Genomic DNA, 23,376 nt, shown 5'->3' with positions numbered 1-23,376 from the left:
CTTTTATCTTTTATTTGTTTCAGTCATTAGACTGCGTCCATGCAAGGGCAACACCTTGGAGAACTTTTTAGTCAAAATGAATCAACCCCAGTACTTATTCTTTTAAGCTCAGTACTAATTCTATCAATCTCCTTTGCTGAACTGCTAAGTTATAAGGACATAAATACACTAGCACTGGTTGTGAAGCGGCAGCAGGGGACAAACACACATACACACACACATGCATATATATATATATATATATATATATATATATATATATATATGTATATATGTATATGTATATATATATAAGCATAGGCAAGGCTGTGTGACTGTGTGGCACCTTGGGCAAGTGTCTTGTACTATAGCCTCGAGCCAACCAAAACCTTGTGAGTGGATTTGGTAAGAAGCCTCTCATGTATATATGTATATATATATATATATATTATATATATATATATATATATATATATATATTATATATATATATATATATATATATATATAATATATATATATATATATATATATATATATGTGTGTGTGTGTGTGTGTGTGTGTGTGTGAGTCTTTGTGTCTGTGTTTGTCTCCCCACCACCACTTGACAACTGGTATTGGTATATTTATGTTCCTGTAACTTAGCAATTTGGCAAAGAGAGACTGACAGAATAAGTACAAAGTTTAAAATACAAGTACTGGGGTTAGTACATTCATTTGGCTAAAAATTCAAGGCAGTGCCTCAGCATGGCCACAGTCTAATGATTGAAACAAGTAAAAGATAAAAGATATACATGACAAGCTTCTTTCAGTTTCCATCTACCAAGTCTCTCACAAGACTTTGGTCACACTGGGGCTATAGTAAAAGATAGATGCCCAAGGTGACACGCAGTGGGACTGAACCCAGAATCATGCGGTTAGGAAGCAAACTCCTTACCACACACTTCTTACATACGCCTAAATGCTTCATAAGTTGCTCAATATTTTAAACACAATTCATAGCATAGAATTTTTTCTTTGTTCCCTTTTAAGTTAACCATATTGTATGGCGCCTTGTTAAGTAGAAATAACAATAAGAGTTGTTACAGTTTTTTAATTGTTGATAATGAATAGAAAATTATTCAAAGCTGCTCTTATGTGCGTACACTTTCTTTTCACAGGAAGAACACTTCCGGTTCCAGTGTCATGTAAAGTATGTGGAGACAAAAGCTACGGGAAACATTATGGAGTTTATTGTTGCGATGGCTGTAGCTGCTTTTTTAAACGGAGCATTCGCCGAAAGATGGTCTATTATTGCATTGGTAAATTGGGCAGCATTTTGAATAATGATTAACCCCTTTTGTTACCATATTTCTGTTGAAAAACATTATCTTTGTTTCAATTAATTTTTTAAAATACTGGAGAAATTAGTAAAATGATTGCTGTTATTAAGCTGGTGTTTAAGACACATACTCTTTTACTCTTTTACTTGTTTCAGTCATTTGACTGTGGCCATGCTGGATCACCGCCTTTAGTCGAGCAAATCAACCCTAGGACTTATTCTTTGTAAGCCTAGTACTTATTCTATCAGTCTCTTTTGCTGAACCGCTAAGTTACGGGGATGTAAACATACCAGCATCGGTTGTCAAGCGATGTGGGGGGAACAATCACAGACACACAAATATATACACACACGCACATATATATATACATATATACGATGGGCTTCTTTCAGTTTCCGTCTACCAAATCCACTCAGGGCTTTGGTCGGCCCAAGGCTATAGTAGAAGACACTTGGCCAAGGTGCCACGCAGTGAGACTGAACCTGGAACCATGTGGTTCATGAGCAAGCTACTTACCACACAGCCACTCCTATGCCTAGGAGTATTAACAAAATTTTGATAGATTTTAATTTAGACCACTTTAAAACAGGAAACAAGGGGTAGTTCCTTACAATTTTTTTTTTTTTGACTGGACATATAATATTAAAACCCTTACAAAAATGTTAGAAACTCTGGTCAATACTTACTAAGTGCCATATGAGACAGTTATAAGAAAATTGAAGTTTCAAGGTGCATAAATAGCAATTGCTTTTAGATGACCATTTAGGTTTGAACTGTATTCTTCAGCTTAATTAACTATCTTCTATCTTTTACTTGTTTCAGTCATTGGACTGTGACCATACTGGGACACCACTTTGAAGGGTTTAGTTCAACAAATCAATTCTAGTACTTATGTTTTTTTAAAGTCTAGTAGTCTAGTACTTTTTCTATTGGTCTCTCTTGTCACAAGGCTAAGTTACGGGGACATAAACAACCCAATATTATTTGTCGAGTGGTGGCAGTGGTGATGGGAGACAAACAAAAAGACAGACACGTGTGTGTGTGTGTTTGTGTGTCTGTGTTTGTCCCCCTAGCATTGCTTGACAACCGATGCTGGTGTGTTTATGTCCCCGTTACTTAGCGGTTCGGCAAAAGGAACCGATAGAATAAGTACTGGGCTTACAAAAGAATAAGTCCCGGGGTCGAGTTGCTCGATTAAAGGCGGTGCTCCAACATGGCCGCAGTCAAATGACTGAAACAAGTAAAGTAAAAGAGAGATACACACACGTGTGTGTGTGTGTGCATTTACACACATGTGTGTTACCTTCTAGATCCTGCATTAAAAACTTTACTTCATATTTCTTATCTCAAAACTATTTGCAATTCTTTCTCTGTCTACATTTTTTTCATGCAGACATCGATCTGGTTTTCTAATTGATGTTGAAACTGAAACATCAATCATGTCAGTCTCACCAGTCACAGAAAGACTAACAAAACACTCATAAAATTTACACTGCTGTCACTTTGTCACTGCTTACGACAACAAGTTGTTTACAATAATGTGATAACTATTTACGGTTGGGTGGGCTTGGTTGCCTAAGAGACCAAGCCTGCAGATAAAATACAATTGGACTAAGGTTACCGATACAATACAGTACCAGTAGCTGGATACATAATATGCACACCATCACTTTAAAGTGATAAAATAACAATCAGTCAGAATGACATTCGAACCATTGTTTGATTTTCGTCATCATCATCATTTCAATATTCATTTTTCCATGCTTGTATGGGTCAGGTGGAAGTTGTCGAGGCAGATTTTCTACAGCTGGATGCCCTTCCTGTTGCCAACCCTCACCTGTTTCCAAGTATAGTAATATTTTCCTGAAGCTAAACATGTTTTTCATAGAAGAATAGAAATGAACAACCTTGCTTATATGATGATGATGCTCATTTATAACCATTGTGTGATACACACACACACACACACACACACACACATACATACATACATACATACACACACACACACATACATACATACATACATACATGCATGCATACATACATACATACATACATACATACATACATACATACATACATACATACATTCATTCCTACATATATACATACATACATCATCATCATCCTTTAACATTCATTTTCTATGTTGGCATGGGTTAGATGGTTTGACCAGAGCTGGCAAGCTGCACCAGTTTCCAGTTTGATTTGGCTCGGTTTTAACAGCTGAATGTCCTTCCTAACACCAACCACTTTACAGTGTGTGCTGGGGGATTTTAACATGGCACAAGCACCTCTTTGTGGAACTAGCATGAGTGCTTATTATGTGGCACCAGCACACTCATACTGGTCCCACATAAAAAAAAGTACATACATATACACACACACACACACACATTTCTGTCTACCAAATCTACTCACAATGCTTTGATCAGCCTAGAGCTATAGTAGAAGACATTTGCCCTAGGTGGCATACAAAGGGACTGAAACCAGAACCATGTGGTTCAGAAACATGCTTCTTAATCACGCATCCAATCCTGTGTCTATCTCAGCCACACTTGCACCTATCATATATTATTGTTTTATGTGAATAACAGAGGATGCATTAATAAGAGAGTAAAGCAGATAAAATGTCACACTTTTGCATGCCTTGTAGTGGTTTCCTGTCTTGTTGCGGGTTTTTCTTTCCAACCAATCCTATCACGAGCACCTAGTAGTGGCCAGTTCCGCTGGACTGACTCCTGTGCAGGTGGTAAGTAAAGAAACACCGTTTTGACCCTGTGCTTGAGGAGACCTATAGAGTCAAGTACATCAATGGAAATTGTAGTTGAGATCCCTGTTCTGATGGCATGTAAAAAGCACCAACCGATCATGGCCATTGCCAGCCTCACCTAGCGCCTGTGCAGGTGGAACGTAAAAAGCACCCACTACACTCACGGAGTGGTTGGTGTTAGGAAGGGCATCCAGCTGTAGGAACACTGCCATATCAGACTGGAGCCTGGTGCAGCATTCTGGCTTCCCAGATCCTGGTCGAACCGTCCAACCCATGCTAGCATGGAAAAAGGACATTAAACAATGATGATGATGATGATGATGATGATTCAAGACTTTTATACTTAATGAAATTGTTAATTAAAAGTGTTATACAACATCCATCTATATTACTATATCAAATGTTTGCTTCTGAAAAGTTTGAAAGCAAGCTTATAGTTTTGAAATGGAATTAACCCTTTTGTTACCAACCCAGCTGAAACCGGCTCAGGATCTGAGTACAAATGTCTTGTTTTCATAAGTTTGGAATTAAAATCTTCCACCAAACCGTAGTCACAATTTATGTTCCTAACACTAGCTGAATGATAACTAAGTTATTTTACTAAATTCTTTGTTATATTTAAAGTAATTGAAAGAAACACAGAGCATTTCAAAATAAATACTGTAACGAAAGGGTTAGTAGTACATACATTTATAATTCTTGCAAATTTCATGAAGTCATTTAAGTAGATGTATACTCAAAACATAATCTCTTTCTTCCCTTTTTCTCTCAACTAGCAAAAGGTAAATGCCAAGTTGACAAAACTAGACGGAACTGGTGTCCATATTGCCGTCTTCAGAAATGTTTCAAAGCTAAAATGAATAAAGATGGTGATTATTTAATTTTTATAATACATTTTTGATATTGCTTCATAGTAGTTATCTACATGTTTTCATTTATTTATTTAATTATTTATTTTTGCTAAAAGAGTAATGGGTAAATGAACAATAAATATTAGTTTCAAACATTGGCACAAGGCCAGCAAATTTTGGGGAAAGGCTAAGTCAATTACATCAACCCCAGTGCTCAACTGGTACTTATTTCATTGACACCAAAAAGATGAATGGCTAAGTCAACCTTGGCAGAATTTGAACTTAGATTGTAAAGACAGATGAAATACCACTAAGCATTTTGCTTCATATGCAAACAATTCTGCCAGCTTTCCATTTTATTAAGTATTGGTAAAACTTACTTTTATTTGTCATCTTCTTTTGCTTTGCTCGTTGGACTGTGGCCATGCTAGAGCACTGCCTTGACAGATTCAGTAAAATAAATTGAACCCAGTTCTTATTTAACTCTGGTTCTTTTCTATTGGTCTCTTTTTACAAATCTGCTAAGTTATGGGAAAAGATAAATATAAACACTGAGACATACATACATGCATATATATGACAGGCTTCTACGCATCCATCTTCCAGATTCACTCATAAGACATTGTTTAGCCTGGGGCTATAATAGAAGACACTCAACCAAGGTACCATATAGTAGGGCTGAACCTGAAACCATGAGGTTGCAAAGTAAACTTTGTTGATAGATAAATTTGAAATAAGTATTGTTTTTGTTTTTTTGCATTTGGTTTGCAAGATTCTTTATGTGAGTTCGTGTGTTGAAGCATATTCTGTTGTGTCTGGGGAGAGTAATTTTCTTTCTGTGCCTTATAATTTAACACACTCACAGGTAAAATTTCCACTTATTTCTTATTTTTATTTTCCTAAAATTTTCATTGCGTTTTGCAACCTTTTCAATAGTCTTCAATAAGAAATAAGTGGAAATTTTACCGGTGAGTGTGTTAAATTATAAGGCACAAAAAGAAAATGACTCTCCCCAGACACAACAGAATATGTTTCAACACACACTAACTAAACATAGATACACATAGAGGTATATGCATGCGCAAATGAAGACACATACAATAGAAGTACAAAATACAAAATGGCTGACCGTTAGTAAGGAGAGACACACAAATAAGAAAGAAGAAAGCAAAGGACCACTGATGAGGTCACAGAAGTGTGACGAAAGAACTCTGGCCGAAATATGATTAAGATTAATGAAGCAAATTAACACCAAATATATAGTGCCTGTGTTTTTATTGGCTAAACTGGCAAAATGACCATTCCTAAATACAACAGTATTGTTTTTGTTTTAAAACAAAGAAAGTAATTCTCTGTTTTAATATAAATCTTTTTTTTTTCTTAATGCATTTCTACAAACAAGAAATTATTAATGGATGTATGTAAAATTTATTATTGTAGCTGTTCAAGAAGAAAGAGGGCCGCGAAAGAATAAAACTTGTGCCAAATCTACTGAAATGAACCAAACCAGTGAATCATGCAAAACTTTTAGTAGCAGTAAAAGAAATACTCAACAAGAAGCTGCCATTTCTTTCTTCCACAAGAACAAAGAAGTAACAGCATCCTCACCAAAGGAATACAAGGATTCATTCCAGTACATTAGTGCTTTCCGACCAGTTGCTCCAAGATCTCAACCATTACAACATTTCTCGTGTTCCTTTTTCAACCAGAGTTTAAATTTTCCTTTTCAACAAGCTGTGGTGCCAGTTCAAATTTCAGGAAAAAATGGTAAAAATAATTGCTCCCTTTTTTTCTTTTTTTTTTTAATGGGTAATGGTTAATGGCAGAATTGATAGAACATTGCGCTTTATGTTCCTTTAAGTTTTGTTTTCAAAATAAGTTTTTTTTATCCTTCTGAAGCCAGAAAAAAAATGTAGCCGTCAAACAGTAGGGTTGATTAAATCAATAACATTCTTCCTCAAAAGTGTATAGGCCAATATCAGTTACAAATCATTATTGCTGCTGTAGTTGTATTGTTGCTTGGTGTCAGTGTTTAAAAAATAATATTTCCGGCTTGTACTTGTTTGGCGAGTGATTTTGTATGAGATTGAATGTTGAGAATAAAACAATTGCTTTATGATAGAATCATATCAACCACTTAAACTACACTACACTGTCTAGTTCTTCAGTTTTTTTTTTTCCTGGCTAACATGGTTAAATTCATGTTATGTTCACTTTTGTTGCTTTATTATTGTTGTTCTTGTTTTTTTTTTGGTCACCTCAGGTTAGGTTAAGTTAAGTTAAGTTAATTTTTTGGCTCAAAAAGCAAAAAGCAAGGCCATGTAGGGGGACATGGAGTTATGTACAGGGTGGTGTTCATGCAAAGAGTTCAGGCCATTTGTGGTCAAGGGAGACTTTGAACCGAGCAGTCGTTGGCATCTTCACTATCTCGTCCAGCAGCTTATTCCACGCTGAGGATAGCTCTCAGAAGCGCTAGAGCCGTGGAAGGGAGACGAATCATCTCATCCATTGTAGCCCCTATTTGGCGGATATAGCGTTCCACCATCAGGACCGGACATCTCAGCCACAGATGCTCTGCAGATTCCACTTCCTCATTACAGAGTCTGCATTGATCTGTGTTGCTGCGTCCTGCCATCTTTTGCCACTGCCTGAGTGCCGGATGATGACCACTACAGAAGTGTATCATGTCTGTGAAATCTGCCTTCGCGGGGCTGCTTTGGTTCTTTCATCCAGCTTCTTCATGAAGACTTCCTTCAGACGGGGGTTTTGAATTGGCCTTGGCTGGAACGTTCGACGAATGTTGTTGTTGTTAAGGCAGTGAGCTGGCAGAATTGTTAGCATACTGGACAAAAATGCTCCTAAGCATTTTTGCCCATCTTTACATTCTGAGTTCAAATTCTGCCAAGGTCATTTTTGCTTTTCATCCTCTTGAGATCAATAAAATAAGTACCCGTTGAGCACTGGGGTTGATATAATGTGGTTGTTATTATAAGCTAGGCAGCGATCTGGCAGAAACATGAACACACCAGAAAAAATGCTTAGTGGCATTTCATCTGTTTTTACATTCTGAGTTTGAATGCCACTATGCTCAAATTTGCTTCCATCCTCTCAGAGTAGAGCACCGGAGTGAATTTAATCAACTAGCACCCCACTCACAAAATTGAGGCCATGAACCTATAGTAGAAAGAATTATTATTGTTGTTGTTGTTGTCTAATTCCCTCCCATTAAACTTACTGGTCTTATGCCAAAAATTCAAAACATTATAATTATAATTATATTATGATTATTATTATTATTATTATTATTATTATTATTATTATTATTATGAAGGTGGTGAGCTGCCAGAATCGTTAGCACTTGACAGCATTTCATCTGTCTTTACATTCTGAGTTCAAATCCCACCAAGATCAACTTTGCCTGTCATTCCTTCAGAGTCAATAAATTAAGTACCATTTGCATACTGGGAGCGATGTAGTCGACTATCCCCCTCACTCAAATTTCAGGCCTTGTACCTATAGTAGAAAGGATTATTGTTATTATTATTATTATTATTAAACATTTGGTAGTTTCAGGCAAATTTCTACTGCATCACCTGCTCCACTTCTGTGTTGCTGGAGTGTGTGCTTTTTTGTTGTTAGGGGACAGTAATCTCTTCCCAGTATTGTATTGTGTCAGTTTGTTTTGATATATAGTCTGGTTGCAGTCTTTTGTTGTATTAGTGCCTGTATTATGTGTTGTGTGTGCAACATGAATTGCATTTGTCTTTTGTTGGTGGTTGTTTATTTCATTGGATATTTGCTATATAGAGCGTCTTGCATTTGTTTGAGTTGTATTATTGAATTGATAGTGTCTTGTATAGGATGTGGGCTGTTCCTAGTAGGGCTATTTTTTGGTTAGCCTAAGGCTTTAGTAGAAGACACTTTCCCAAGGTGCCATGCAGTGGGATTGAACCCTGAACTATGTGGTTGTGAAGCAAACTTCTTACCAAACAGCCACATCCATTTTCTTTTATATGATTTACTTTAACTCTATATTGTGTATATCAGTTATGAAAGCTAAAGCCAGAAAGTTAGTGATATAGTTTTAGATGTATCAGATTTAGTAGAAGTAAAATATTGTAATCAATACCATATCAATACTATAGCTGGTCAGAACAATAACTTTGAGTAAAGTTGTCTGCATGATCAAAGTTGACCATTACTAATGAATAATAATTGTGGAAGAGAGGTTGAGGATGAAAGAAAGTGTGCAAACAAAATCAGAAAGAATTAGTGTTTATAAGAAAAATGGAAGAAAAGAAATACACATCCATACAATTTCTAAAAGCTGGCCAACAATTGATTTCTAATAGATGCAGTAAAGTAGGGTATTGGTGACTAGGTCGTAGGGATGTTTGGCAAAAGATTTTGATTTTCAATAATGTATGTAGGTGAAGCGATAGCTGTGTGGTAAGAAGTTTGTTTTCATGACCACATAGTTCTGGGTTCAGTCTCAGTTGCATGGCACTTTGGGCAAGTATCTTCTTCTATAGCTTTGGGCCAACCAAAACCTAGGAATGGCTGTGTGGTAAGTAGCTTCCTTATGAACCACATGGTTCCGGGTTCAGTCCCACTGTGTGGCACCTTGGGCAAGTGTCTTCTACTATAATCTCAGGCCGACCAAAGCCTTGTGAGTGGATTTGGTAGACAGAAACTGAAAGAAGCCTGTCATATATATGTATATATGTGTGTGTGTGTATATGTTTGCATGTCTGTGTTTGCCCCCCCCCCAACATAGCTTGACAACTGATGCTGGTGTGTTTATGTCCCCGTAACTTAGCAGTTCGGTAAAAGAGACCGATAGAATAAGTACTAGGCTTACAAAGAATAAGTCCTGGGGTCGATTTGCTTGACTAAAGGCGGTGCTCCAGCATGGCTGCAGTCAAATAACTGAAACAAGTAAAAGAGTAAAAAAGAGAGTATATATATATATATATGTGTGTGTGTCTGTGTGTCTGTGTTTGTTCTCCCGCCACCATTGTTTGACAACCGATATTGGTATGTTTATGTCCCCATAACTTAGTGGTTTGGCAAAAGAGACCGATAGAATAAGTACTAAGCTTACAAAGAATATTTCCTGGGGTCGATTCCTTTGACTGAAATCCTTTGAGGTGGTGCTCCAGCATTTCAACTGTCAAATGACAGAAACAAGTAAAAGAATAAAAGAATTCCCTAAACTTGTGGCCTTGTCAGTGTTTGATGAGCTGGCAGAATCATTAGAGCATTGAATAAAATGCTTAGTGGTAGTTCTTACAACTCTTTACGTTCTGTACTCAAATCCTGCTGAGGTCAAATAAAGTACCAGTCAAATAATCAAATAATCTCCCTCGTCAAAAAAAAATTGCTGGCCTTGTGCTAAAATTTGAAACAATTAATGTTGAGTATGGTAGGTTGGCAGAAAAAGGTACAATACAAAACAAATTCCTTATGGTACTTCATCTTCAAATTTTACAAAGTTCAACTTTGCTTTCCCTTTCTCTTGGTTCAATAAAATAAGCAAAAGTCTTTTTTTTTCCTTCCTCAACAAATCTATAATTTGTACTGATGTGAAAAATCATCATCGTATAAAACCTTGTTGATTGAAATTACCATTTCTTTCCTTTAAGAATCTGTAACAAAACAAAGAAGAAAGACAATGATTTTCTTTATCTTTTTCTTATCTTCTAGACTTGTGGGATTCTTTGTTTGAACTCAGTACTAATGTACTCTCACTGACATTGCATCGAGTTTTATCAAACCAAATTCTCTTTTTGTTAAAACCAGTCAATCAAATGATGCTATTGGAACACAGCTGGAGTTGTCTATTCTTACTAAGTTTAACACAGTGGCAAACAGATTCTAATAAATTAGATATATACATTGAGAATAATCAAAGAGAAAATGTAAGTTTACAAGTTTTTGTCATTATTTCTTTCAATAATTCACAAACACACACATGAAGATGTGGTTTGGGTGTTGCACTGTTTCTTTAATCATTACTACACTGATTCATGCTCCTTCAAACTAGCTCTCTGTATGCCCTCTTTACTTAGGTCCACTTGTTTTCCCCTTTATTGCCCTTACTGTATCTCACCTTTCAGACCCTGTACTAGTAAGGATTGGTTCTTCATCAATTCTTCTTATTCAGAACTGTAACTTTCTGGGAGTTCCACCATCTCTGTTTTCCCTACAGATGTTCAAGATAACCATCAACAGCATTAATCTCACCACTCTTGGAAGGGCCTGCACAGATTAGGGACACTACTCTTCTTCCTTTCAGAATGCCATTATAATAACAGTTGAGACAGAGGAAAAGTTCATATCCTGACAAGCATTGTGTTGTGTACTGATGATGGTGTACAGACTACGCTTGTGGCCAAGACACTCACCCCGCAGTGGCCTATTTAAGTAGGCGCCATTGATAGTATATTCATTGCTGTTGGTGATTGATGTCTTCAAAATGGTTTGATACCCAACCAAATAGTAAAGCTAGCTATAACTGAACAACAAATCAATATTTTAGCAATGTAAATGGTGATAATTATCAGCTTATCACCATTTACATTTTCCTTGTTTGGATCTTCAACGTAACAGAAATTATATTTGTTTTTTAAGCACTGGGGTTGATGTAATCAAATAGACTCTCTCTACCCTGATATTTCTGGCCTTGAGCCAAAATTTGAAACCATTATTATATTAGGTTTTAAGTAATATTTTTATAAAAATTGTATTTTATGTAATGGACAGCATGAGTATAGCAGTTATTGTATGTTTTAAGTTTCAGATGTTTGACAAAGAGGATATTGAAAGACTTCAAAATTTTCTCACATCAGGTCAGCTTCTAAGTGTTGACTTTATAGAAGTGACATCTCTGGAAACTATTCTTCTTCTTCGGCGAAGTAAGTAATATTTTCATTTAAAATGTTTATTCCAATAAGAAGCACTGTCGTACAATTACTATTATAAAGTTTTACATGTCTTTGTCTTGCCTTGGGCTCAACTCCGTCTGGAGTTGCTGGAATGGTGTTGTGATCTTTATCCAGATCTAGCCTCTAACACTGCTATTTTCTCAAAATCTAGAATCTAGGTAAAAGTCAGCCCAGCAAAAATCCAAGAATCCAAGTGAAGTAGCATCACACAAATCTTTCACCTTCATTCTTGATACACCTAACCAATAGTTTCTTCTCCCCAAATTACTAAATGATTTCATATTACAACACAAAGCCCCCATTATGAAATAGAATAGATGGTGCAGGTGTGGCTCTGTGGTTAAGAAACATGCTTTCCAATCATATGGTTTTGGGTTCCAGCCCACTGAATGGCACATTGGACAAGTGTCTTCTACTATAGTTCATACCGACTAAAGCATTGTGGATGGATTTACAAGTCGGAAACTAAAAGAAGCATGTTGTATGATGCGTGCACGTGTGTGTGTGTGTGTGTGTGTGTGCATGCATATACACAGACACATATATATGTATCTATGTATGTGTGTGTGTATGAATGTCAGGTCAGTTGTGGGGCCTCTCGTGAGTGCTACTGGTAACATGGAATCCAGTACAACCTGTTGTATAGTTGACTTGTTGGCAACTAAACCAGCATCTTCACTCGGCTTGCATGGTGAGGAGGGTTGCTAGAAGGACTAAAAACAAAACCTGTCAAAAGGACAGATGAACCTAGTGTAGGTTCAACCACTGTCTAGCACAGTCACCCAGAATTTCTAGATTGGTGTCTAGTATGCTGGAAGACCACAGAGAGTGAGTATCTTTCAGTTTTTTTATTAAAGCATGTTTCTAGGAGGTCACTCTGATATAAAACCAGATATGCAAGGAATAGCATTGAACATTTTAGGGATCTTGTACTTTAGATAAGGGCACTCCCACACTCTGAGCCTGCAACCCATATTGGCACTGGATATCTTACCTTGATTTCTCTCCAGATCATGTCCATAGAGTGGAGACAGTGTGTAAGGTGTTGTGCAAGCCTTATTGGGCCTAAAATTTTGGGTTGTGCAAAGTGATTTTCTGATGTTGAGTCAAGTAGGAGCATGGAAATCACAGACACAAACCCATGTGAAATTGACCGCAGAACGCTATAACCTCATGCATGGGCATTGCTGACATTCTGCAGGGGTAATAGTCAGTGATGGTCTTTCTTGGTCATGAATCAACAGCCATCATTTGTGTGTGTGTCTCTCTCTCTCTTTCTCTCCTTGTTTTTATATGACAAGTTAGTTATAAATAAAATGTCATTATCAGACAAATGGAAGTAGTGTATTTCTAGTCTTTCCTGGAAAATATTTCTTTGCTTGGAAACAAGTGAAGTTTAGCAACAGGATGGGCATGGAGCGATACAAAATTTGCCTCAACAAATTCCATCTGATCCATGCAAACATTGAAAGATAGACATTAAAACAATGAGGCTGATCATGATAGTTTCAACAACAAGGAAAAATATCTTCAATGTATCAGTCTAAACTACTATCAATATTAGTGAAGCTTTCAACATCATCTTTATGATCTGCTTATACACAAAATACTTAACACCTCCTTAAGAAATACTACAAAGCACACATAATTTATATGCAGATGACATCACACAAAATCTCCCACCACTACCACCGCCACCTTCATTCTCCAGATATATCTGCTCAACAACTCTGACACTCCAGCATTATACCAGTCACCTGGAAACCTGGCTCCATAACAACAAATGTAAATTAGCACCTACCAAATCCACTGTCTACTTCCTTACCAGCAACAGCAGAGACATAACCAAATATCACACACACACACACACACACACACACACACACATACAGTAACATAAACATAACCATAGATGCAAATGACAAAAATACTGAGAATTGTATAAAGCACTGCAAACATTTACAGTGGATGTAGATACAGGCGTGGCTGTGTGGTTAAGAGAATCACTTTGCAACTATGTAGTTCTAAGTTCAATCCCATATTATATAACCCTCCCATAAATACTATAATTAAAACAAAAAATAACAATATAATCTATATATATATATATATATATATATATATATATATATATATATAGAAATATATAACATAATTTCACTAACCAAGTTAATAAATGGAGGAAACCTGGAAACATGGCTATACAGTGGATGTAGATACAAGTCAGAAACTAAAAGAAGCATATTGTATGATGCATGCACGCGTGTGCGTGTGTGCATGCATATACACAGACACAGACACATATATATGTATCTATGTATGTGTGTGTGTGTGTGTATGAATGTCAAGTCAGTTGTGGGGCCTCTCATGAGTGCTACTGGTAACATGGAATCCAGTACAACCTGTTGTATAGTTGGCTTGTTGGCAACTAAACCAGCAAGTAAACCTTGTGCAAATTCTTTTGCTTCAGGTTAATTAATAATGTTTGAATAGAATTTGGTCAGTTGAAACTCTGGAAAAGCTGATTGCATGTGTATGTATATATACATATATGTGTATATGCACACATATTGTCTCTGTGTGTTTGTGTGTATATGTGTATGTATATATATATACATCCTTCATCCTGACCAGATGACCACTCCATCTGACATGCAGTGTCTGTGCAAGACCCTGCTTCAGTAAAGCTGGATTCAAGAGTCATCTTCATAGTCATAAAGCGAGACAGATGAGTGACAACCTGGCCACTGGTGGTGGTGTAACACACCATACTAATCATATCTGTTGGGAATGTGGAAGAGAGTGTAATTCGGCAGGAGGACTTAAACGACATGCAAAGGTACATGAAGCCCAGTTGCAACTACAGCCGGCTATTACCGGTAAAGTTTTTAGTTGTCAATTCTGTACAAAACTTTGTAGATCTTTAGCTGGGCTAAAAAGTCACATTCAATCACAGCACCAATAACAGTTAAGCTTCGTGCAATGGCCATACTCAATAATGAGGGGGCAGCCATCATCATCATCATCTATCAGACACAAACACCCGACACACACGTCTCCAGGAACTTAGAAGCACACTCACAAATAGAAACTATCCACAGCCCCTAATAGACAGTGCAATCCAAAGGGCACTCAAATTAAGTATAGAAGACCCGAGACAAACAAAACCAAAAAAGAAAGAACAATTAAAAACCCTTCCCTACATCTCTACACACAACCCACTCAATAATGAGGCCTTCAGCACCATACTACAAAGCACAGCCCTACTAAAGGGAGACCCAAAGATGAACCGGATCCTCGAAACACACACCATCATTAAAAGTAAACAGCAACCAAAATCCTTGAAAAGGATTTTAACCCAAGCTAAACTGCACTCAACATCAACCACAAAACCAGCAGTTAGAAAATGTGGAAGGCCCAACTGCGGAATCTGTGTCATCTTGATAGAAGGTTCAAAATTTATACTAGAACAAGGCCATCAGTTCACCATTAGAGCAAACTTCACCTGCGCATCAGAAAACTTAATTTACGTCTTAACATGCACAGGCTGCAATAGGCAGTATATAGGCCATACAAAAAATAGCTTACGTAACAGGATGGCGGTGCATAAATCACAAATTAGAAACCCTGAATACCGGAAAATACCGGTCAGCGGACACATAGATAGATGTGCTAGAAATGTAAATCCGAAATTGATAACTTACCCGCTTTATAAATTCAGTGACTGCGTAACCTTCACGCAACGCCAAAATAAAGAACTGTATTTCATCAAAAAATTTAGACCAAGTTTGAACACCCTGGGACAGGAATATTAAAACAAAACATTGGTCCTCCGAAAAGGAGAAGTGAAATTCTACCACGGCCGCTGCCTGAAACAGTCACTCACACTGACAGAGATATGTCTTAGGGAAAGGAAAAAAATTTATAAAAAGATCTCTACAAGCAGATCTAATCCTGATTCGTCAAGAAACTGATGACGTATTACCTCAGTGGGCAAGCTATTGTCACCCTGCTTGGTCGGTTTCCACATACGATACAGCTAAGGGTCAGACCCGATTCTGATTGGTCAAAACATTGATGACGTCTCGTTCCGCTGGACTAGCCACCTAACAGGATACAGTCATGGGTCAGATCTAATACAGCTATAGGTCAGACCCGATTCTGATTGGTCAAAACTTTGATGACGTCTCGTTCTACTGGACTAGCTACCTAACGGGATGATTGGTCAAAACATTGATGACGTCCCGTTCTGCTGGACTAGCCACCTAACGAGATGATTGGTCAAAACATTGATGACGTCTCGTTCCGCTGGACTAGCCACCTAACAGGATACAGTCATGGATCAGATCTAATTTCAATCCGTCATAAACAAGGATGACGTATTTCTTCCATGGCCAAACTGTCGTTCTGCTAGGTTGGTTTCCTAACAGGATATATTCGTTGAGACTGAGTTTTGATTGGTTGGGAACTATATGACGTCAGTGAAAAATGCAAGTGAGACAGCTAAGCTGAGCTGATATAAACCCAAACAATTCACAAAATTCACCAGACACCAACCAAAAATCATTACAACACAAGGTAAAATCTAAAATGAATTCCTCGCTTTTTCAAGAACATGAATTTTTTATATTTGACTCTATTGAATGCATATCACCACTATGAACTACTACATCATACTCTTTAAACATATAGCATGGACTCGCTTTACTATATATGAATTTTTTATGTTTGACTCTATTGAATATTATATATGAATTTTTTATATTTGATAGCATGAACTATCTTTTTTATATATAAATTTTTTTTGATAAGGTTCGTCATTTCAAGAACCGAAACATGTTAAATAAATAATGTATATATAAAAATTAAAATTTGTCTAATATAGCAGCATTTTCAAACTTCATTTTTTACAAATATATACCCACTCGTATACGAGCTAATCTTATTATAATATATATATATATATATATATATATATATATACTATTCTTTAACAGGAATAGTATTGACAATGGCTTTGAAGTTTCAGCCAGTAAAGCCATCATTGGACTAATCTTTCAATTTAATTTAAAATTGTTTTTATTATATCATAAAAACAACCATTTATATATATATATATATATGTTCAAATATAAGTGTGTGTGTGTGTGTGTGTGCAAGTGCAAGTGCATGTGTGCATTCATGTTTGTGTTTATGTGTTTGACAACAACACCAGCAATTACAACAAAAAAAGAAAAATAATCTAATGTTGTGTCAATACAGTCATTTAGCAAATCAATAAAATATTTCTTCTTCGTTTTATATACTTTTCCCCCATAATTGCATGAGTTGGGACAAATATATCGAGATATTGTTTTACAGTTGAAAACCTTTCCTGCTGCTAAGATAGGAAATAACTGGATGATTTATTGTCTGGAGAAATGATCAACAACTGTACCCATTGTACTTTTGTACAGGAGATCACAGATGTAAACAAACAAACAACACACACACACACACACACACATGCACGTGTGTGTACATTTGCACTAATATGGCAGGCTTCTTTCAGTTTTTATCAACCAAATCCACTCACAAAGCTTTGATCAGCCTACAGTTCAAGGTGTCATACAGAGGGATTGAACTTGAAACTGTGTAGTTTAGAAGGAAACTGATTTTATTGACACAGAGGTCATAAAAATAATAAAAGACTAAAACGCAGATCAATAAAATAAATATCAGATAGAAATAAGTACTGGGACCACTACGATTTATTGACCCTTAAGCATCTTAAGCCAGAGACACATATAAAGTACTGGTGCTAGTGCCTTGTAAAAAAACACCCAGTACAATGTAAAGTGGTTGGTGTTAGGAAGGGCATCCAGCTATAGAAACCATGCTAAGCCTGGTGCAGCTCTCTGGCTGGGCAGCTCCAGTCAAACCATTCAACCCATGTTAGCATGGAAAACGGACATTAAATGATGATGATACAAATGCACCTGAAACCACCCTAGATTCTATGATACAAAGTTCCTTTCTTAAAGTGATCTAAATTAAAACCAAAAGGTTTTGCTAATTTGTTCCAAACAGCAGCTTAATGAGAACAAAGTTATCATCATCTTTTAACATCTGCTTTCCATGCTGGGTGGGTTGGATTGTTTGACATGGAGCTGCCAAGCTGCAGGGCTGTGCTAGGCTCCAATGCCATCTTTAGCATGATTCTATGGCTCAATGCCTTTTCTTATACCAACCACTTCACAGTGTGTACTGGATGGTTCTTACTGTCACTGGCACTAGTGAAGTTGCCATGAAACTTGCATGACATAGAATAGAGGAAAAGAAAAGGCAAAAAACGCCCACAACTAAGCGGAAGTATTTGGGAAATGGAAGGTGGAGATGGGTACCGTTATTCCAGGAGTTGAAAGGCTAGAATATGATAGAGAGACAAACACAGGTGTCTTGCTATAGAGAAGATACATTGCTGAAGGAGATAACAGGAAGATAGTGATGGGGTGCAAGAGCAAACTCTCAAGGAACAAGAAGGTGAGAATAAGAGAGGATACAGACAGTAGGTCAAGGGAGGGAATGAAAGAGTGTGTGGATGCTTTCATAGGAGTGTGTTGGGGTGGGATAAACAGGTGGAAAGAGAGGTTAGAGGTTAATGTAGTGAGTGATGAACACGGATGGGAATGCTGATGATGGGAAATACTAGTATGTAGAGGGGTAAGTTGGAAGATAGGAAGTGACTCAGTAAGAAGCATTGAGCAGAAATTAGTAGAATGATGTACAAGGTATAGGAGCAGGGGAGAGGGAAATGCAGAGATGCATAAGGGGCTATAGTAAGTGGGTCGGATGGTTGATATGAGAGGGGATTGAGAATCATAGCACATAAGAGAGATGTTTATAATGGTGTACAGCAGAGGGGAGAAGTGATAACAAAGTTATTTTACCAATAATTCAAGTAGAACAAGAACTTGAACGATAATGTATCTATTCATTCTTTGTACATTCTGGCAGATTCAAACATGAATATACTGTTATTTTTCATTATTGGAAAATGTCTGTCTTTAGACCAGTGCTTTTCAACATTTTTGCTGGAGCGGAACCCCAAGGAAACATTCCACTGACTCGAGGAACCCCTGTGCAATAATTTAATAGTCTTATGCATACATATCTGCACAGGAGAATTAAAAATTACTGCCGATTTTAGCAGTTTTGTAACTTCTTGCGGAACCCCTGGACTGTATTGGCGGAACCCTAGTTGAAAACCACTGCTTTAGACAATGTGTGTTTGTAATGCATGTGATTCATTGATATAAAGGGATTTTGAGATTCTGCAATGCTTCGTCTTTGTAATGTGTTTCCTCGAAGCTACCATTGGATCAATGAATCTAACTAGAGTACTGATTCTTGTTAATGGAAATCAGCCAACAAATTATTTGCTGATGCATGATGACGTCTGCAAACTGATGGTCAAAACACCACAGTGCTTCAAAGATCCCTTACATCAATGAGTGGCTTTTGCTTTGAATACACATCATCTGAAGAAAGATGTTCTTTGACAACAAAAAAAAAAAAAGAAAAAAGTAATTAGCATATTCACAATCAAATGTACCAGAATGTATTGAGAATGAATTGCAACATTATTGTTTGAATATTATTTACATTATTTACGTTATTTACATTCGACGGATATTTGTTCTCATCTTGTTTGTTGTTAACACATTTTGGCTGATACACCCTCCAGCCTTCTTCAGGTGTCTTGGGGAAATTTCGAACCTGGGTTCTCATTCCTAAGGTATTTTTCAATGTTATTATTATTATTATTATTGTTATTGTTCAGATCACTGCTTGGAATCGAACTCGGAATCTTGGGTTAGTAGCCCACACTCTTAACCACTATGCCATATGCCCGTGGGCTCTCATTATTGCTTGGATTCTCACTGTTGTATGCCAAACAGCAAATAATTTATTTGTTGATTTCTATAAACAAGAGCCAGTACTTTTTGTTAGATTCTTTGAGCTGGAGGCAGCTTTGGCTGAAGTGACACACAATAAGGTTGAAACACCATGATGTCCCCCAATCCCCTTACAACAATAAATTGTGTGTTATGAGTATACATCATCTAAAGGAAAGAAGTGTTCTTCAATGACAAAAAGCAAAAGTAAACAGTAAAAAGGCATAGGAGTGGCTATGTGGTAAGTAGCTTGCTTACGAACCACATGGTTCCGGGTTCAGTCCCTCTGCATGGCACCTTGGGCAAGTGTCTTCTTCTATAGCCTTGGGCCAACCAAAGCCTTGTGAGTGGATTTGGTAGACGGAAACTGAAAGAAGCCCGTCGTATATATATATATATATGTATGTGTGTCTGTGTTTGTCCCCCCAACATCGCTTGACAACCGATGCTGGTGTGTTTATGTAACTTAGTGGTTCAGCAAAAGAGACTGATTGAATAAGTATTAGGCTAACAAAAAATAAGTCCTGCGGTCGATTTGATCGACTAAAGGTGATGCTCCAGCATGGCCACAGTCAAATAACTGAAACAAGTAAAAGAGTAAAAGAGTAAAAAAGTATATTCACATTTGAATTTACTAGAATTTATTGAAAATGAATAGAGACATTATGAGTTTAACCAATTCCTGATTGTTTTCAAAACCGAAACCAAGGCAGTGTATCCCAACTGAAATTTGGTAACAAAAGGGTGAAAAACCTCTGAATGAGGTGTCTCAGCCTGACTGAAATCTGTAAAAGAACAAAAGAACATAAATGACATATCATAGAAAGCAAAACAATGTGCAAATGCATTGACAGTACTTACAACTATTACATTTCATTGAAACAAAGAAATAACAATATTCGTTTACAACTTGTATTCATTAATTATTCCAATCCTGTTAGATTCTCCCCCACCACCACCACCATCACCTTCCTTGATCTTTCCACCAACAATCTACTTGGAATACAAAATTGCTCTTCCACAACATTCTTGTAAATTCCACACAGCTTATACCCCTAGTCCACCTACAGAAGGGCTGAATTAAGATTTGAACCTGCTGAAAGGATTTTCACTTTTGTTAAGAATTTCAGCTTATATAGCTTATAGGCGTAGGAGTGGCTGTGTGGTATGAAGCTTGCTTACCAGCCACAGGGTTCCAGGTTCAGTCCCACTGCGTGGCACCTTGGGCAAGTGTGTTCTACTATAGCCTCAGGCTGACCAAAGCCTTGTGAGTGAATTTGGAAGATAGAAACTGAAAGAAGCCCATCATAAATATGTACATATATATATGTATGTGTGTGTGTGTGTATATGTTTGTCTGTCTGTTTGTCCACCCAACATTGCTTGACAACCGATGCTGGTGTGTTTATATTCCCTGTAACTTAGCAGTTCGGCAAAAAACACCGATAGAATAAGCACTAGGCTTACAAAGAATAAGTGCTGGGGTTGATTTGCTGGACTAAAGGCGGTGCTCCAGCATGGCGCCAGTCATATGACTGAAACAAGTAAAAGAGTTATACTTAAAGGTAATTTTGCTGAAGAGTTTAAGCAATTAGTGTTATTTAATTAGTACAAAGAGTGGTGGGTTGGCAGAATCATTGGAATGTTGAGAAAAGTACTTTGCATATTTCTTTCAGCTCTTTGCATTCTGAGTTCAAATCCTACTGAAATGAACTTTGCATTTCAACCCTCCAGGTGTTAATGTAGAATTTCAATTTGGTAATATCAACCTCTGATGATATAATGAGCGTGACCTCTCCACTGAAAACTTGGCCTTGTGCCTCTATTAAAAACCATTATTTAATTAATAATGTCACTTAGCTTTAAACTCTTCTCTCCTACACTTCTGGAGATAAAGTCTGACCTTTTGGTTTGACGGTTTTTCTGAACTTAAACCTTTCATTACCAACCCAGCTGAAACCAGCTCTGGCTCTGAGTACAAATGTCTTGTTTTCATAAGTTTGGAATTAAAATCTACAACCAAACCTTAGTCACAATTAATGTTCCTAACACTAGCTGAATGATAACTAAGTTATTTTACTAAGTTCTTTGTTATATTTAAAGTAATTGAAAGAAACACAGAGTATCTCAAAATAAATACAGTAACGAAAGGGTTAATATAATGAATTGAAGTTTCAAGTTGATAAGGTGAACAAGATTTGGCTGTAAAAGAGAAAGTATGAAACTGTACCTAGATTAATCAAAGAATTTAGATAATTTTCTTTGTGTCTATTATGGATAATTTTTTCTTGACTGCCTTGTTATTATATTTCCATTAAAATATACTAACTTTGATTCAAATAATTTTGAAAATAATGAAGAATTTAGTAAAATAACTTTCATCATAAGGTTATGTTTAGGACATAAAGTAATATGAAATTTTGATAGGTTTTAGTATAGATCATGTTAAAACAGAAAATTTGCACCATAGAACTAAGGACATAACTAAATTAGGTTTTGTACCTTTGCAATGTTCGTCATGTGGTTTAAACTCACAGTGCTGTACTAAACATTTCAAGTGAAAGAGAATGAGTAAGAAAATCTATTGCTTTGTTTTCCCTCTCTTGGACATTCTATTGGGTTGTCCGGAAAGTTCGTGCCAATTTTTAAAGGAAAGAAAAAGGTCAATAAATACTTGCCATTACATTTTTAATCAACCAAATATAAACCATTTTGTTGCACAATGCGTCTCCATCTTTCCTTTAACTTGAAAATACCCTCTTCCCAGAATTGAGGTGGTTTCATGGCAAAGAATTCATCACGGTATCTTTTTACGTCATCCAAGGAATTGAAATTTTTACCGTTAAGACTATTCTGCAGAGACCTGAATAAGTGGAAATCCAAAGGAGCAATACGTGGTGAATATGGAGGGTGGGGTAACACATCCCAGCCGAGCTGCAGCAATTTTTGTCTGGTTCCCAAAGCATCAAGTACCGAAAATGAACTTTCTTATCTTCCATTTTAAAGGGTTACAGAATTAACACAGGTTATAGGAGCATAAGCCTTCTTCCACAAAAAGATAGCTTAAACTGTGCTCTAAATAGAGGTGTAGTCAAATCCTATTTTATGGACTCAACCATGTTCTAAAATAAGTCGAAAGGTAAGCTACTATAAATCGGCATGAACTTTCCGGACAACCCAATATTTCATTTTTTCTCACTTTCACACAAATGCAATATTTATGGGGTAATCACACGGTTTCGTTGTTCTTTCAGTGAAAGAATTAAATTTACTGGAGGAGTGTCGAGCAGAAGCTTACTTAGAGCAGTTGTACATTTCCTTGTCTCAGTATATCAGTACCCAATGCAAGGACCGTGACCCAGCTTCCCGGTTTGGTAAGATGTTAATGGCACTGGCTGATCTGAACCTCCCCCGTGGATTAGTAAACTTGTACTTTTTCAAAGGAAGAATAGTAAACATCCAACATCTTTTCAAAATTAATATCTGATGAATAGTTTCCATGTGTGTTGTCACTTATATTCTATTGAATGTTTTAAAAATAAACTGCAACGTTTATCTGTTCAA

The 23,376-nt window shown here is 36.8% G+C and overlaps 1 protein-coding gene across 2 annotated transcripts in view; it reads left to right on the top strand.

The window, feature by feature from the left end:
• LOC115211746 (nuclear receptor subfamily 2 group E member 1-like) overlaps window positions 1–23,376 on the top strand; it is a 42,728-nt gene that overhangs the window by 19,297 nt on the left and 55 nt on the right. The window contains exons 2-7 of one of the 2 annotated variants that reach the window (XM_036503230.1): window positions 1,140–1,280; window positions 4,854–4,946; window positions 6,369–6,695; window positions 10,731–10,849; window positions 11,725–11,845; window positions 23,067–23,376. The exon at window positions 23,067–23,376 is cut by the window's right edge and continues 55 nt beyond it. In XM_036503230.1, coding sequence (XP_036359123.1) covers window positions 1,140–1,280; window positions 4,854–4,946; window positions 6,369–6,695; window positions 10,731–10,849; window positions 11,725–11,845; window positions 23,067–23,299 — 1,034 coding nt within the window. In that variant the 3' untranslated portion in view covers window positions 23,300–23,376. Of the gene's footprint in view, window positions 1–1,139; window positions 1,281–4,853; window positions 4,947–6,368; window positions 6,696–10,634; window positions 10,850–11,724; window positions 11,846–23,066 lie in introns of both variants that reach the window. The other variant, XM_036503229.1, reaches the window with a different exon arrangement.

The sequence above is a fragment of the Octopus sinensis genome, linkage group LG5 (assembly GCF_006345805.1).
Source record: "Octopus sinensis linkage group LG5, ASM634580v1, whole genome shotgun sequence".
Classification (NCBI taxonomy): domain Eukaryota; kingdom Metazoa; phylum Mollusca; class Cephalopoda; order Octopoda; family Octopodidae; genus Octopus; species Octopus sinensis.
The sequence above is the reverse complement of the archived record's forward strand: the minus strand, read 5'-3'. Positions and strand labels throughout refer to the sequence as shown.